At 41.3% G+C, this 17,860-nt stretch overlaps 1 protein-coding gene across 2 annotated transcripts in view; it reads right to left on the reverse strand.

The window, feature by feature from the left end:
- wdr35 (WD repeat domain 35) overlaps positions 1-14,910 on the reverse strand; it is a 115,020-nt gene extending 100,110 nt beyond the window's left edge. For both annotated transcript variants that reach the window (XM_043676517.2, XM_043676508.2), the window contains exons 1-4: positions 14,756-14,910; positions 6,083-6,200; positions 1,990-2,061; positions 126-218 (exon numbers count right to left, since the gene is read on the reverse strand). In XM_043676517.2, coding sequence (XP_043532452.1) covers positions 126-218; positions 1,990-2,061; positions 6,083-6,200; positions 14,756-14,779 — 307 coding nt within the window. In that variant the 5' untranslated portion in view covers positions 14,780-14,910. The remainder of the gene's footprint in view (positions 1-125; positions 219-1,989; positions 2,062-6,082; positions 6,201-14,755) is intronic.
- Between the last annotated feature and the right edge of the window lie 2,950 nt (positions 14,911-17,860).

Below are 17,860 nucleotides of genomic sequence, written 5' to 3' on the forward strand. Positions count from 1 at the left end.
TTCTGTGTTACATTTTTGATGCGATGCATCTACGTAATGTAAGTGTCCAATAAGTCATTTCACAATAAGCATATTGTTCACATCATAATCAATTTTGTTGTTTACCACAAGAAGTGTTAACTGACCTTTGTACAACATCCACACAATAATGAGACCATTCTGGTCACTAGTTGTCAACTTCTGGTACTGCTCATTCCAAGTCACCACTTGTACAGCACCTGGACAAACAGATTAATGAAGATAACTGTACAACAGAAAATCATTTCCAACCTAGTCTCTGTATTATTCATGCCATAAGTAATTTATAACTTGTATCACATTAAACTTTTGCAAACATTGCACCCATTAATAATTATACATTACCCACAGAAATGATAAAGATATACAGGCAAGAGAAAAGGGAATTATTGCATTTTGAAAAAATTATAATTCATGGAATAATCAAGCATTAATTATAATCTACGAAAGAATCTTATGCAAAAAAGTAATAGTTTGGCAGTAAATGGTAATGCAGGTAATAATATTATAACCAGGGATTGAACAGATCACCTGTTTTTTTCCACCTCTTCATCAGGTTATTAGGAAGCACGAAGAGTCATGTGTAGTAGAATTTGATGGGTACTTTATCATATTAACTGCATACAGATGGGGACACATATGGCTGTACATTAATATTATTTAAAAGTGTACACTCTATATTATAGATTTTCTTTCCAATTTGGGAAAACAAATTCCAAAAATTAAAATCAGGCAGAAAAGTTAAGTCAACTCAAGCAGTTACCTTGCTACTTTGGGTGATTAAGATTGACAAGCTAGTACATAGGTTAATATACTAGCTATAGCAGTCACGTGATCACATGCCAAATATATACTTCATAATGACAGCTGTTGTGCCAGAGTAGTACTGTCCCTACCTCTCGGCTAGAAGTCGCAGATTCAAGGCTCACCTGTTCCAGAGCAGTGTCATAACATGTCTGAACAGGTTGAATAAAAACATCCATAGTTTCTTAAACAGACAAATCCACCAAACAGGTTGGTTACCACACTCATTTGTCAGGAATAATTGGACTGATATATTTTCTTAGGTGAGGCAGGGAAGAGGAATTAACCAGTTAATGAAAGAAAACCTTTCATAAAAGCACAGTTGGGGGAAATTTTTCCCAGGCTACATGTTGTACATATCCTAGCAGGTGGGTTCATAGCTGCTATAGTAAGAATCAGAAAGCCCACTAATTCTGCTGAGATAACAAAACAATAATTATTTTTAAAAAGCGTAAAGAAAACTCATCTAGAGGAGCTTATGAGACTCATTAATTTCTTACAGGTGAAAACTCAATTAATAACTCAATAAAAACCAAAAGAATTGCAGATGCTGTAAATCAGAAACAAAAACAGAAGTTACTAGGAAAGCTCAGCAGTCTTGGCATTGGTGAAGCAAAATCAGAACCGGAACCAAAATGTTAACTCTGATTTCTCTCCACAGATGCTGCCAGACCTGCTGAGCTTTCCCAGCAACTTCTGTTTTTGTACTCAATCAACAACATCGCAAGTAAATTTTGGTCAGCATCTCAGGTTGTTTCCTATAAACTTTTGGCATATAATTTATCTACATGAAATTTTGGGTGGTAACTAATAAGATGATTTAATAGATAAAAATCTTAAAAGTTTAATGATTTTGCTTTGAATTTATTAACAATCACACCCCCTCACCCCTGCAATCACAATGACATGCTGCATCTTTACACAGAATGCCTATCAATCCAATCAAGGAGCTGAGTCTATTACATCAAAAGGAACTGGTTAAAACTTACTTCAGTTTAGGCAGATCAATAAATTCTGGTTATATATTTAATCTGCTATCTGAACAATTTAGCAACCATAGCAAAGGGATCAGTCATTTTAATTTGCATCCAACAGCTAACACCTAGAGTAGCTGCACAGAGCAATCATCGTTAAACACAAAGAAAGAATAAAAGTAAAAAAACTTACCGCTGTGTCCTTCCAGTGTTTGATTCATGGAAAGGTTACTGGGTGCAGCCAGTCCCTTTAATCTCGTATCATCTACAGAAATCCACAATGGCTAATTAGAACTTAAGATAAAATACTATGTCATGATAGTATCTATTGACGCTTTAAATACAGATACAAATTTGAAAAAAATGAATGAAACTAAAAGTAGCTATCAGGTATGAAAAAAATCTTAAAGACTCAAAAAAAACCAAATGTGCCAGTTTTGTTTTCTAAACTAAGTTCCTCTTCTCTTAAAAACAGTGGTCTATAATTAATTTTGTCGATGGGAGAAGACTGGAAATTCTACCTGAAAATACACTTATTTTAGGGTTCATTCTGCTGGTGACAAGACAAACAATTCATGGGGAACACCATTTGAATGTGTCAAAAATAATATTATGGAAATCAGTGGAAATTATAAAAAGCTAAGGAAAATCTCACCACATATTTCATCATCATAATGAAAAGAAACAATTCAATCCATTTAACTACAATATTATTAACTAAAGTACGAATATACTGGTCTCCATTCTTTTCAGATAGAAAGAATACCTACATCTGCTTCAACTCAACAAACAGATGACAGACATTCTCAGGTTCATTTCTCAGGGGATTGATTTGACCAATCTACTCCACCGCCCCATGGCCAAACATTTCAACTCCCCCTTCCACTCTGCCGAGGACATGCAGGTCCTGGGTCTCCTCCATCGCCACTCCCTCACCACCCGACGGCTGGAGAAAGAATGCCTCATCTTCCACCTCGGGAGCCTTCAACCCCATGGCATCATTGTGGACTTCACCAGTTTCCTCATTTCCCCGCACCCCCCTCCCCACCTTAGCCCAGTTCCAACCTTCCAGCTCAGCACCTTCCTCATGACCTGTCCCACCAGTCAATCTTCTTTCCCATCTATCCACTCCACCCTCCTCTCAAACCTATCACCTTCACCCCCACCTCCATCCACCTATTGCACTCTCAGCTACCTTCTCCCCAGCCTCACCCCCTCTCCCAATTATCTCTCCACCCCTGAGTGTCCCAGCCTCATTCCCAATGAAGGGCTTTTGCCCGAAACATTGATTTTCCTGCTCCTCTGATACTGCCTGACCTGCTGTGCTTTTCCAGCATCACTTTAATCTTGACCAACCAGAGTCTATTCGCAAACCAATCAGCACTCTCTTCTCAGACAGAATCAATGCTGTATTAGGAACATTGGGTGGAATGTTCCCACACATTTTTGGCAAGTGTCAATTTCAGAGAGTTCCACAGAGGATTTCCCTCCATGAACGCTGATGACTTTTCTCACACAAGTCTCCACGATTCATCTCATTACTAATGCATTGCATTAGCAGAGGTAAGTGTTCATATGCAGGATTTGTTGATGTTCACACGGGTGCCATATCAAAATCTCAGTTGCACATTAGCTCGAACAATGCAAGCCAGGAAATGTACTGAATGCTGTGTTGCTCCATTACTAATCCAAAGAAGCTGGCTCACCAAGGGAAGCTGGCAACCCAGTTCACTGATAGGGACCAGGGGATCTTTGTGGAGTGAAGGGCCATCCTCTTTCCTCAGGATCACCAATGGAGACTATAACATTAGACTGGTCTGAGGTAGCCATCTCGATGCAGTGTCTACAGTTTCAAGTAATATGTCACAATGATACAAGTTCAATGGTAAGTGCAACACACTAATTTTGCTACTGCATGCACCTCCCACCACAGCTCATATCACTCCCAGTAATGCATGCAGCATCTTCCCTCAATGACTCTCACCAAACTAAATCCCCACATAACTAAGCCTTCCTGCTCTCTTTGCTTCCCATTCACTTACGTGGGACACCTTTTCTACTCCTATACCATCACTAACAGCTGTTAGTCAATTTCATCTCACTCAATCCTTCTTTTGCCTCAGCACAGAAAAAAACGGTCCACAATAGGGATGAAAGGGCCTAGATGGTTGGCAGGGTGGCTCACATTCAAAGCTCCTACAAGAAGAGAATCCTTGAGCTCACAAGGAAGGACTGTAACCAATCTAAACACCTGAATAACCATGGCCAAACCCCCACACTAGAATTAGGTGATTCCCTTAACTGAATATGGCACTATCTCCTGACTGACCAGAATCCCTCTTGACTCAACTAAGGACTGCACTCTTCGATTTTCAATCATGACCATCTAACTGAAGCACACTCAATGTGTTTGTCACATAGATTGCAGGCACATGCTGTGGGCATGACACAGACACAACAAAGAGCAACATGTCCAATCCCTTGATATTCAGTGCTGGCAAGCATGACAAGCTGCTTGGCTTTCAGTCTGCTAAAAGACAAGGCAAGACAGAGATTCTGCGCACATCCAAGTAAATGCAAAGTAAATGAGTCTACACGCAGAGTGTCTGGTATAAGTATGCGGTATCAGGTGCAGGTAAGCTCCAAAGTGCGGTAGTGAAGTGCTGAACTGTCTATGTCACTCCAGGATGGGCCATGATGATATGGTGATCCTGGTGTTTTGCCAATGCTGAATTCCATGGACGGAGTTGGTCACTGTCCATGAGCATATCCTAAGATGATGGGAAACAATGGTCAACACAGAAGTTGGGAGAAGATGCTGGCAAGCTCCAGAAACTAAGTAGCTGCTCTGACTTTCAATTCAGGAATTGGTGCCGTCTACTTTCTCATCAGCATCTGGAAGAATAGCAGCCTGCATGTAAATGAGGTGGGATTAGTGAACATTGAGTTGTTAATGCATGCAATTAGGGCCCTTGCCACTTACTACCAAGATTTTCATCTAACCATTGAAATCTTAGGGGAAAACAGACTTCCTTTTCATTTTAGCAACATTTGCTATTAACAACAACTGCGGGCACCAACGCACGACTGTTCATTGGGGAATGCATGGTACCAAGCATAGATTTTGCGTGTGACATCATGGGGAAATTCACTCCTGCACAAATGCAGGGAAACATACCCGATTTTGAACTGGACTTCAGTGGTGGGGAGAGGGACGAGGGATGCCAGTGGCCAGGCACGAAATCCACAGAGTGAGAAGGGAAGTAGGTCAAAAAGTCAGAGTTGGAGTTGACAAGGAGCGCTCAGACCCTGGTGGGGAGGCGCAAGGGGGGGAGCATGATATAGGAAACCCTCACCCCATTCGTCTCCATTTGTGCTCTCCCCAGCTCTCTTCACCCCGATCTCCATGCTGATTCTGAAGAAGAACCATATCAGACTTGAAATGTTAACTGTTTCTCTCGCCACAGCTGCTGCTAGAATGCTGAGTATCTCTAGCAATCTCTGTGTTTGTTTCAGATTTCCAGGATCTGCCATATTTTGCTTTCACAACAGGACAACATTTTGATACTTCTTAAGCCAATCCAATCTGATATAAATCCCCAATTATTTTCCTTGTGTGACCTGGCCTTCTTACTTGACCAATACATTCCTCTGGAGAAATATATACTTCCTCTAACCCAGATCATCCTCAAAGTGAGCAGTCAGAACTCCAAATGAGATTGCAGGCTAAAGTTCTGGGGTCATAAGTTCCAAGTAGCAATGGCCACCATGGAGCTTCAACTGAGTTACAGCAGCTATGTTCTGGCACTACAGGCCTCATGCTCTCACAGGCTCTCACTCCACATTCCGCACTATTCATCCCTCACTCCCCAACCCCCATCCCACCCCATGCTCTCAAAAGCCACTCCCACCCGAGCACTCGTAGTTCTCCGTAAAGGAGATGACAATTTTAAAGTTGGTAATTTGGTAAGCCTTAAAGTTGGATCACTGTTGGAGATAGTTTGGGAAGCTCTCATTAACTATTGCACATACTTCTGTAACATTTGGCATGCCAGTATATAAGCCCAAGACTTTTTTTCTTTTCAAGATTGAACAATCAAGGCTTTATAGCTATGACTCTAAGTAGTCTGGCTGCTCGCTTCCATACGTATACAATTTCTTTACCCCACCATCTCACAGAAAAGAGAACAGTTCACCATCTACAGGGTCATCTTGGCCATGAAACTGTGAATCTGCCACATGTATTTTGGAAATTGAACAATACATTATGGCATTTTTTTCCTTACCTGTTTGTGTTTCAAGTTTCAGCACTTTTAAAAGGCCGTCTTCCCCTCCACATGCAATAAATCCTTGGTCTTTATTCCATGAAACACATCTCAACTGATTATTATTAGGAATAGCAATCTGAAATGAAATTCAAAATAAAATATTGTGCATAAATACAAACTAAAATTCGGTTAAGAAACATGCACCATAACTTGTAAATATATAAGTAATGAAAACATGTATCAAAAAGTAACACTGCAACTTCAAACCAGTACAACAACTAAATAGTAATAGTATCATAATTTAGTGATTCCAAATTTATTGAAGAACCTTCTTTACATTCCAGAAAAGAACATACCCACTGTTAATAACTACATAATCTTCTATTGGAAGAATCATATACCAGGAAAAAAAATAGTTAAGGGAAAGTTTTTTTTGTTTTACTTGAAGGTGGAGTTTCAAATAAAGGCTGTTTCCCACCATAATGCACTTAAAGTCCTCATCCTCATATTTCTATCACTGTAGGGTTGAGTTAATTTTCAACAATTAATAATTTAGACTTTACTAAACTAGAAAGGAATTAAAAGTAAATTCTGTTATATTGAAGTCAATTATTTATACCCCACTTCATTGGCTTACTTTATAACCCAATCTTACTTCAAATAGTGGCCCCTTGCTACATTATTTTCAAATGACAACTTGCGCTCTTAAGTTTGCACAGACAAACTTACATCCTTTCACAACATTAAATTCTTATCAAATATCTCATATTGTAATTATCAGAGAAAAGTTAAAAAGACTTTGTGTGCAAAGAGAAGAAACTTCAAAATAATAGATGTATTCTGCTTTGAGTTGGTTTTAATTTATATTGTTTGACAAGGAAGCAATCACATTGCTAAATATATTACTTGAATTAGAATTAACTCCCGTAATAGTGCATGATTAGTTCTGTAAATACATAATCCTTTATTGACTTTCATTAGTTATCAACTGAATATAAACAATGTACCAACTAAATATAAACAATGATGCTCTACAGTCAGTTCAGATACAATGCGATAGCTCGGTTCTTTTGCGATTTCGTGTTATAACCACACAATACTCGAGCCATTTAAACGAATGGGGCCAGAATCGCCTTATAGTCAATATAGGTAAAGCAAGTTCATATTCTGCAAATAACGGTCAAATTCTTCAATCACATTAAAGCCAGTTTGCATTGAAGAAACACACGTTATAGCAGAACCAACTCCTTAGATTTGATGCACACAGGCTAGTTTTTAAGTACTATTGCATTTGTAATCTTCTGTTTTAAATTTATGTTCTTTTTTTAAATAGTATATGCAATTTTACATTTGTTCAGAACAAGATAACTCTTCAAGTACCAACAGCCACTAGTAAAAACATATATCTGAGCAGATGGCCTCTAAAGATGTATGGTATAGGGGAACTCTCAGCAATTAAGTAACGTTACAACAAGGTGCTCATGGCATCAATCATAAGAACGAGACAACATACATCCTCCTAACTTGTACTGATATGTAAAGAAAGTATTGTGGAAGTGATACTATCTTAGTGAAAAATCAAAAAAAACACATACCATGAAGAGGACAGAATCATAAAAACTTGACGTCTTACTGAAACAATTAGCAAAAAGTGAGAAGTGATGTAAATTAGATGAGTATTATTTTTAAAGAAATCAATTAGAAACTGGCAATTGGAAATTAACTAGAAACTGTTTATGTACTGTTCATGCACTTACAAGCCAATTAGAGTTCAGGATGTCTCTGATCATGCCCAGGGATTAATGGCTACTAAGGATCAACAAATCCTGGTTCTCAATGGTACAGTGTGTAGAACACCGAAAGAGACCAACAATCAATAGAATATAGGAAGAGACAGCACCTCAGTCTGTTGAAAGTTGTGAGTCTGTATTCACTGTAAATCAAATATCTGTGAATCAGCTGAGCCCACTTCCTAACCATAATTTGTTTTTGTTATTTGCTATGATCAACTTAATTAATTGTGAAACTTGTGAAAACATACTTGCACCTAAAATTGGATTTGTAACTAATCAAGAACAGTAAACTGAATAGAGAAAGGCAATCTAAAAATTAATTTACAAGACCCAAGTCAATTACAAAACAAAATGGAACACCAAAATGTTACACAACAACCACTTTCTGCCACTTATTCCAGTGGAGAGCTCCTCAACTTCCTTGTCGCAAAGATTGAGACCACTGAACAGCTGCTTCAACTATGTCACTGGCATATATCAGCTTACCCAGTCAAACTTTCTCTAACGCTTCCCCATCCTAATACTGAACTTCCATCTTTCTCTAATTTCATTACCATCTCTCTAAGCTCATGTCTTCCATCAGACTTCCATGCAGAATGGGAAAATGAATTTCTGTTCACAATTGTGCAAAATAACAGCATTTGCTTTATATGTCACTGAAGTATGTTGATGAGTTAAAAGGTGAATTTGCTACAACAGCAGCAACATAGTAAATTCAAGGATAGCTATCCCTTGAACATCATGTTTCGATCAAAGAAGTTATCGGACGGAAGAAAATTTTGAAAGTTCAACAATTAATTTTTTCCTAAACCATCAGCAAGATGTACATTTTATGTACATTTAAAGTAGAATCAGGAGTAGGCTATTTGGTCCTTCAAGTCTGCTGCAAATATGATCATGGCTGACCATTTAACTCAGTACCCTGTTCCTCCTTTCTCTCACCCTTTAATTCCTTTAGCTCTAAGAACTATAGCAAACTCCTTCTTGAACATATTCAGTGTTTTGAATCAATAAACCACTTTTTGTGGTGGTTTTACTGGTGCTTTTACTGAAGCATCATTTTGCATTTGCCATCTTCTGGAAGAACACAAAAAAATCCTTCACAGATGGCGAAGTAATTAAAGAAACATTGACCATGGCCACTGACCCTTTAGTTAAAGACTTTAAGAATGAAGAAACAGTAACAATGGCAAGAGTACATGGTGCTTCCATACTAATAAGATGACGGAAATCTTCATCTGAAGACTTCTTTCAGCAATTACAACAGGATTTGAAGGACTGAATGCTTCTCACTACAGTTCCATGAATCCATCGACATGACTGATAAGAGTCCAGCTGATTTTATGCGCATGGCTTTTAAGGCCATGACAACTGAAGATTATCTTCTCACCCTTTTGCCCCTTAAAGAGAGAAGGGTTGAGGATATTAACAACAAATTCAAAACTTATGTGCTTGAGAAAAACATTTCAATCATGAAACTGATTTCCTGGAAACTAGTAGATGTAGCACATGTGGACTTTCGGAAGGAATTTGATAAGGTGCTGTACTTAGGGTAAGATCACGTTGGGTCAAGGTAATTTATTAGCTTGGAAAGAAGATTGGCTAACCAACAAAAAGAAGAGGGTCGGAATAAACGAGTCTTTTTCTGCTTGGCAAGATTTAACTAGTGGGATGGCACAGGGTTCGGATCTTGGCCTCCAACTATTTACAAACTTTATTAATGACTTGGATGCAGGGATAGAAGATACGATAGCCAAATTTTCAAATGACACTAAAGTAAGTGGGAAAGTAAGTTGCAACAAAGAAATAAGAAATTTACAAACAGATAGAAATAGCTTAGGCAAATGGGCCAAAATTTGCCAAATGGAATTTAACATGGATAAGTGTGAGGTCAGTCATTTTGGTTATAAGAATAGAAAAACAACCCATCTAGATGGAGAGAAACTTCAGAGTACTTTGGTGAAAGGAGATGTGGGTTTCCTCATGCATGAATCACAGAAAACTACTTTGTAGGAAGGAAGGAAGGCAAATTGAATTTTGACATTTATTGCTAAATGGAGTATGAAATAAGGAAAGTGTAGCTGCAACTGTACAAGGCATTAGTGACCCCCACCTGAAGTACTGTGGAAAGTCTTGGTCCCTTCATTTTAGGAGGGATGTAGTTGCACTGGAGGCAGAAGTGAGGAGATTCTCAAGATTGATTCCAGAGATATTGGGTCTGTGTTATGAAAAGAGATCAAGCAGTTTAGGCCTATACTCTCTAGAGTTTAGAAGAATGCAGGAGATATAATTAAGGTTTATAGGTTGCGAAAGGAGATTGACAAAGATAATGTAGAGAGGATGTTTTCTCTTGTGGGGTCATCTAGAATGAGAGATCACAGTTTTAGGATAAGGGGAGCAGATTAAAACAGCGATGAGGAGAAGTTACTTCTCTCAAAAAATCGTGAATCTGTAGAACTTATTTCCCCAGAGTGTGGTGGATGCTGGGACGTTGAGTCAATTTAAGGAGGAGTTAGACAAGATTAGTAACTGATTGAAGGGTTATGGAGATGGGGCAGGAAAGTGGAGTTGAAGCCAATTTGAGATCAGTCTTGATCATACTGACTGGCAAAGCAGGTTTGAGGAGCTGAGTTGCCTACTACACTCATTGTTCTTACGTGCTTATCACAACTGTTGGTGCACCAACCATGGTTGATGCAAATGCAGGCTTCATTGCATTTTGCATAATTGATCCCAATTTCTCTTCTTTTACCCATGTATCATCCACAAGAAGCATTAGCAAGTAAATTTATAGACCTGTCCCATGTAATGAAAGTTGTTAAGATTGTAAACACTATTAGAGCAATGGCCCTTCAGCACAGCTGGTTTAAATGCTTGCTCAATGAACGCAGTGCCACCGACATACTCTTACATACCATTGTGAAGCAGCGTACTCACAAATGAAGATAATTGTGTCCAATATCACAACTGCCTCTCAAAACTATGTGATGGACTGTACATGACAAGCAGCCTAAAATTCAAGGCACTGGCTGACAATGTGCAGTCACACGTGTTTACACTGACAGTTGGTGAGTGGAAGACCAAATAAATATATTTTGATTTACATAGCATTAAAAATAAACTTTTATATATTTTCTTAGGGGTAGATCCTGGGTTGCAGTTAAAAACAAACTGTTATAGATACAAATTATACACCCTTTGTGGCAATGCTTTTGTTATCATTAGACCTGACTATACCAGTGCACTCTTGGCTGCTCTCCTACATTTATACCCTCTAAGCTTATTGCCTGCATCTTAACTTGCACTAACTCCAGATTCCACACTCTGTGTGTGCTCACCTTACACTGGCATTGGTTAAGCATCATCTTCATTTCGGAAGCTGATTTTAAATTTTTACATGGCCTAGATGCTGCCTATTCCAGTAGCCTCTCCCAGTTTCACAACCTTTAGAGATATTTAAGCTTCAATAATTCTAGCCTCTTCAGCACCTCTACTTTTAGGTGGTATCAGATGGAGGTGGTATCAGATGTTATGTCTCTGAATTACCTTTCCTAGAAACCTCTGGCTCTTAACTTATTTTTCTCCTAAGGCACCCCTTAAAAGCTCTTGACCAAGCTTTTGGATTAGATTAGGTCCCCTACAGTGTGAAAACAGGCCCTTCGGCCCAACAAGTCCACACCGACCCTCCGAGGAGTAACATACCTAGACCCTCGGACTAATGCGCATATCACTATGGGCAATATAGCATGGCCAATTCACCTGACCTGCACATCTTTGTGACTGTGGGAGGAAACCAGAGCACCTGGAGGAAGCCCACAGACAGGGGGAGAATGTGCAAACTCCACAAAGACAGTTGCCCGGGCTGGAATCGAACCTGTGACCCTGTTGCTGTGAGGCAGCAGTGCTAACCACTGAGCCACCGTGCGGTCATCTGCCTTACTTACTCCAAATGTGGCTCGATTTTATATTTTATATTAAAATACTGCTGTGAGATGATTTGAGAGCATTTCATACAGTTAAATTTGCAAATAAGTTGTTGTCATGTCCAGATTTGCAGACATTAACACTCCAATTCCATATCATCAGTAGCAGTACCTTCAAATATCTAACCCTCTTGAACAATAAATGCCACCATCACTCTACTTTCCCTCAACACCTTGAAAAACATTCTGAAATCTCTTTTCAAGTAAACTTTCACTTTCCTCTAAATCATCTGAAAAGTTAAGCATCAGTTTCCTTTTTTTCCCCAAATGTAAAATATAAATGTAAACTGTTGCTGATTCTGAAACTGGCAGAACAAACATTTGTAAAAGTACAAATATTTGTAAACAGATTTTTACCATGTATTTGCTTCAAGTTTGTACATTCCTTTTGAAAATATTACAGGAGGACAATTTTAAAATAATTGGCAAACGTAGCAACAGACATGAGAAGAAACATTTTCACACAGCGAGTGGTTAAAATCTGAAATGTACTGCCTGAATGAGTAGTGGAGGCACGTTTAATCAAGGCACTCAGGTGGGAATTGAACTATTACCTGAAAAGAAGGAAGTGCAGGGTTACAGAAAGGAGGAAATGACAATGAAGTGCAATGGGCATGTGGCCACCTTCTGTGCTGTATCAATTCTGAGATTAAATTCAGTAAGATGAATTAATTTCATAGATCCTATCAGAACTATAACCATGCTTCCCCCACATCTCATCCAACACTTTCTCCACTCCACAGACCACATTTGCTTGCTCAGTTCTTTAGTCCATTGATCACTGTCTAATCTGTATATCTTCCATTCAGCACTTAGCTGTATTGGATTATTCTGTTGGCAAAATATCTGCTGGATTAGATTACTTACAGTGTGGAAACAGGCCCTTCGGCCCAACAAGTCCACACCGACCCGCCAAAGCGCAACCCACCCATACCCCTACATTTACCCCTTACCTAACACTATGGGCAATTTAGCATGGCCAATTCACCGGACCTGCACATCTTTGGACTGTGGGAGGAAACCGGAGCACCCGGAGGAAACCCACGCAGACACGGGGAGAACGTGCAAACTCCACACAGTCAGTCACCTGAGGCAGGAATTGAACCTGGGTCTCTGGCACTGTGAGGCAGCAGTGCTAACCACTGTGCCATTTAAACTTCAAGGAAGAAAAACACTCCCCTCCCCTCTCCACCTGAAGAGCTGGGATCTGTTTTGACAGAGAGTTAGAGAGTTTGGGTAAGTTACATAGGAACGAAATAGTAATGTCCCTACCTCTGAGCCAGCAGACCCAGGTTCAAGTCCAGAGATATCTAATAACATATTAAAAAGTTTAAAAACATGAAGAGTAGGTCATTCAACCCCCTTGAGCCGGTTTGATTATTCACTGACATCATGGCTGATTTGTGGCCAAAAGTAGAAAAAAACTGGAAAAAAAACTCAGCAGGTCTGTCTGCATTTGTGGAGAGAGAAAGCAGGATCATTTCTGAAGAAGGGGCACTGGACACAAAAAGTTAAACTCTGATTTCTCTCCACAGATGTTACCAAGCCTACAGGTCGTTCTGCTATATTGCACGTTTCATTAATGCGAATTCGCTGTAACGCGATTGATGAATTAGGGACGCAGTTTCTAAAGTGCAAACATTTGAAAAGGTGTGTTGGTGATTACATTACCAAAACTTTAAAGTAGACAAACAGGAGGCCTAAAAAACACAGGAAGCCAGTTAGCATCAGAAGATGGAGAAGTCAATGTTTCGGGTGTTAACCCTTCAAAGTTTAAAATTGTTCTAAGGGTTAATACCCAAAATATTGACTTCACCACCTCCTGATGTTGCCTGACTTGCTATGTTCTTCCAGCCTCCTGTTTGTCTACTTGGGATCCCAGCAGCTGAAGTTTGTTTTTGTCTCTGGCCAACACTTTAAATGCTATTTCTAAAGCATTTGAGGGTTGCACCAAGAAGGGCAGCCGTCGCATTATAGAAGAAGTGACTTGTATTGAGTTTTTCCAGCAATTTCTGTTTGTACTTCTGACTTCCAGCATCTGTGGGTCTTTGATTTTCCATATACCTTTTGGCTCACCTCACTTGAATCTCTTCGGCTTGGCAAAAAAAGGACAAAACTCTCTCAGATTAAAAGTTGGAAGCTTTTCATTGACATGCCCCTTAAGGATAGGGTGGCACAGTGGCTCGGTGGTTAGTACTGCTGCCTCACAGCACCAGGGACCCGGATTCGATTCCAGCCACTAGATTATAATGGTGCTGCAAAAGCACAGCAGGTCAGGCAGCATCCGAGGAGCAGGAAAATCCTGATTCCTGATGAATTTTCCTGCTCCTTGGATGCTGCCTGACCTGCTGTGCTTTTCCAGCACCACTCTGATCTCCAGCATCTGCAGTCCTCACTTTCGCCTACATTCTCCCAGTGTCTGTGTGGGTTTGCACTGGTTTCCTACCACAAGTCCAAAGGCGTGTTGGTTAGATGAATTGGCCGTGCCTGTAGTCTTCAGGGTTATGTTGATTGGGTGCATTAGTCAGGGATAAATGTAGAGTAATAGGGTAGGGTAGGGTAGGGGAATGGGTGTGGGTGGGTTACTCTTCGGAGGGTCGGTGTGGACTTGATGGGCCGAATGGCCTGTTTCCACACTGTAGGGATTATATATGTTGGGAGAAGGAGAGACCTGTCCCTGGTGTGGAACGGTCTGGTGCAAGTAAGGCCATAACACAAACAAACCAAGATAAAGGAGTGCGATTTATTTTACTGCCCCTACCCCAACCCCAACCCCCAAACCCCTCAACCCCTTGAACGACAAGGTGCAGCTCCTGCAAACAGGACTCTGTGACCCAGGAGACAGCGCGCGAGCACAGCAACGGCCGCTGCTATTTGAAAAAAAAACATCCGGGCGGGCCCAACCGCCGTCTCACCTTCTTGCTCAAATAGATGAACATGGTTGACCGCACGGCCAGCGGCGGGGAGGGAGGGAGGGAGAGAGCACGGGGACTGGGACAAACAAACGCTAACGATCCCGCAGCCGCAACCAGGCCGCGTCTCCAAGGCAACCAGGCCCCACCACCCTCCAGCGGACCTCCCCACCAATCACTGACCACGGGAGTGCGAGGCCACCCCACCCCCCCACCACCACTCAACCAATCGGCTAACCCGTCGGTTCAGCCAATCCGGGTGGTGAGGGCGGACCGGCGGGCCTCAGCCAATCGGCGAGTGGGAATGGCGGTGCGCTGCATTGTGGGGGGGCTGGGGTTTCAGCCAATGGTCCGCGGCGGTCTGGGGTCACCAGCTTCAGCAGGTGGACGTGGAGAGTGGAGGTAACAGAGTGGTTGGGTAAACCTCAGCAGGTCTGGCAGCACTGGAGCAGTGTGTGCAATTCTGGAGTCCCTGCTATAGGAAGGATGTTGTGTAACATGAAATGGTTCAGTAAAGACTTACAAGGTATTGGAGGGTTGATAAGTGTGGCACTGGGAATGTACAGCGGGTCAGGCAGCATCTGAGGAGCAGGAGAGTCCATGTTTTGGGAATCCCTGATGATGGGCTTATACCTGAAATGTTCATTCTCCTGCTCCTCGGAATGCTGCCTGACCTGCTGTGCTTTATCCAGTACCACACTATTTAACTCTGCTCTCCCGCATCTGCAGTCCTTGCTTTCTCCTTGGAGGGTTTGAGCTCTAGGCAGAGGCTGAATTGACTGGTGCTGTTTTCCCTGGTGTGTCAGAGGCTGAGGTTTATAAAGTCATGAGGGGTGTGCTTAGGGTGAATAGACATGGTCTTTTTCTGGGAGTGGGGGAGTCCAGAACTAGAGAGCATGGGTTTATGGTGAGAGGGGAACTGTTTAAAAGGGGCCTAAGGGGGCATCATTTCTATGCAGAGGGTGGTGTGTGCATGGAATGAGCTGTCAGAAGAAATGGTGAAGGCTGGTACGATTACAATGTTTAAAAGACATCTGGATGAGTGCATGAACAGGAAGGGTTTAGAGGGATATAGGCCATGTGCTGGCAAATGGGACTAGATTAGTTTAGGGTATCTGCTTGGTATGGATGAGTTGGACCAAAGAGTCTGTTTCTACAGGTAGGTTTGCTCGCTGAGCTGTAGGTTTGATATCCAGATGTTTCATTACCTGGCTAGGTAACATTGTCAGTGGCAAACTCCAAGTGAAGCGAAGCTGTTGTCTCCTACTTTCTATTTATGTTTGCCCTGGATGGGGTTCCTGAGGTTTGTGGTGATGTCATTTCCTGTTTGTTTTCTGAAGGGTTGATCAATGGTATCTAGATCTATGTGTTTGTTTATGGCATTGTGGTTGGATTGCCAGGCCTCTAGGAATTCTCTGGCATGTCTTTGCTTAGCCTGTCCCAGGATATATGTGTTGTCCCAGTCAAATTGGTGGGTTTTTTTCATCCATGTGTAGGGCTACAAGGGAGAGAGTGTCATGTCTTTTTGTGGCTAGCTGGTGTTCGTGTATCCTGATGGCTAACTTTTTTCGTGTTTGTGCCAGTCATTGCATGGAATTTTGTAGATGACGTTGACTTTGTCCATGGGTTGTACTGGGTCTTAAGTTTGTTAGTTTTTGTTTGAGTGTTGGTGGGTTTGTGTGCTACTAGGATTCTGAGGGGTCTTAGTAGTCTGGCTGTCATTTCTGAAACTTCTTTGATGTATGGTAAGGTGGTTAGGGTTTCTGGTTGTGTTTGGTTTGCTTGTCGTGGTTTGTTCTTTAGGAATCTGCAGACTGTGTTTTGTGAGTATCCGTTCTTCTTGAATATGTTGTATACGTGGTGGTTCTCCGTTTTCCGAAGTTCATCTGTGCTGCAGTGTGTGGTGGCTCGTTGGAATAGTGTTCTGATACAGCTTCGTTTGTGTGTGTTGGGATGGTTGCTGGTATAGTTAAGTATTTGGTCAGTGTTTGTCGGCTTTCTGTATACGCAGGTTTGTAGTTCTCCGTTGTCCTTTCTTTCTACTGTGACGTCCAGGAATGCGAGTTTGTTGTCGGTTTCTCCCTCCTTGGTGAACTTTATGCCTGTGAGGGTGTTGTTGATGATGATAAATGTTTCTTCTACCTTGTTTCGTTTTGTGATGACAAAGGTGTCATCTACGTAGCGGATCCAGATTTTTGGTTTGATAGTTGGTAGGGCTGTTTGTTCTAGTCTTTGCATTACCGCTTCTGCTATGAATCCCTGATAGCGGAGATCCCATGGGTGTGCTGTTGGTTTGTTTTGTAGATTATGTTGTTGAAGGTGAAGTAGGTGGTGAGGCACAGCCTATCCTGGGACAGGCTAAGCAAAGACATGCCAGAGAATTCCTAGAGGCCTGGCACTCCAACCACAGCGCCATAAACAAACACACCGATCGAGATACCATCTGTCAACCCCTCAGGAAATGACATCACACAAACCCCAGGAACCCCATCCAGGAGAAAGATATAAATAGAAAGCAGGAGACAACAGCTTCACTTCACTTGGAGGTCGCCACTGATGTTACCTAGCCAGGTAATGAAACGTCTGGATATCAAACCTACAGCTCAGCGAGCAAACCTACACCCTAACCCTCAACCTGAGCTACAAACCTTCCATATGTTTCTATGTATGGAGAGAAATCGGGGTTAATATTTCAGGCTCTGGTGACCCTCCTTCCTGCTATAGGAAGGTAGAAAGATCAAATAGGATCATGTGCAATTTAAACTTAAGGGAAGAAAAATACTCCCTTTCCCTCACCATCTGAAGAGTTGGAGGCGGTCTTTGACAAAGAATTAGAGAGCTATGTGTAAGAAGTTACATAGGAATGTAGTGATGCAATGGTAGTGTCCCTCCCTCTGAGCCAACAGACTCAGGTTTAAGTCCAGAAATGTATAATAACATTACAAGATATTAAACTGGAAAGACTGCAAAAAAAATTAAGGATGTTACCGAGACTGGCGAGTTTGAGTTATAAAGGTAGACTGGGACTTTCTTTCTCCCTTGGAAAATATGAGGCTGAGGAGTGACCCTAGAGAGGTTTATAATATCATGAGGGCATGAACTGTGCAA

This window comes from Chiloscyllium plagiosum, unplaced genomic scaffold (assembly GCF_037043375.1).
Source record: "Chiloscyllium plagiosum isolate Xiang-an unplaced genomic scaffold, Cpla_swu_hap1 HiC_scaffold_3, whole genome shotgun sequence".
NCBI classification, from domain to species: Eukaryota; Metazoa; Chordata; class Chondrichthyes; order Orectolobiformes; family Hemiscylliidae; genus Chiloscyllium; species Chiloscyllium plagiosum.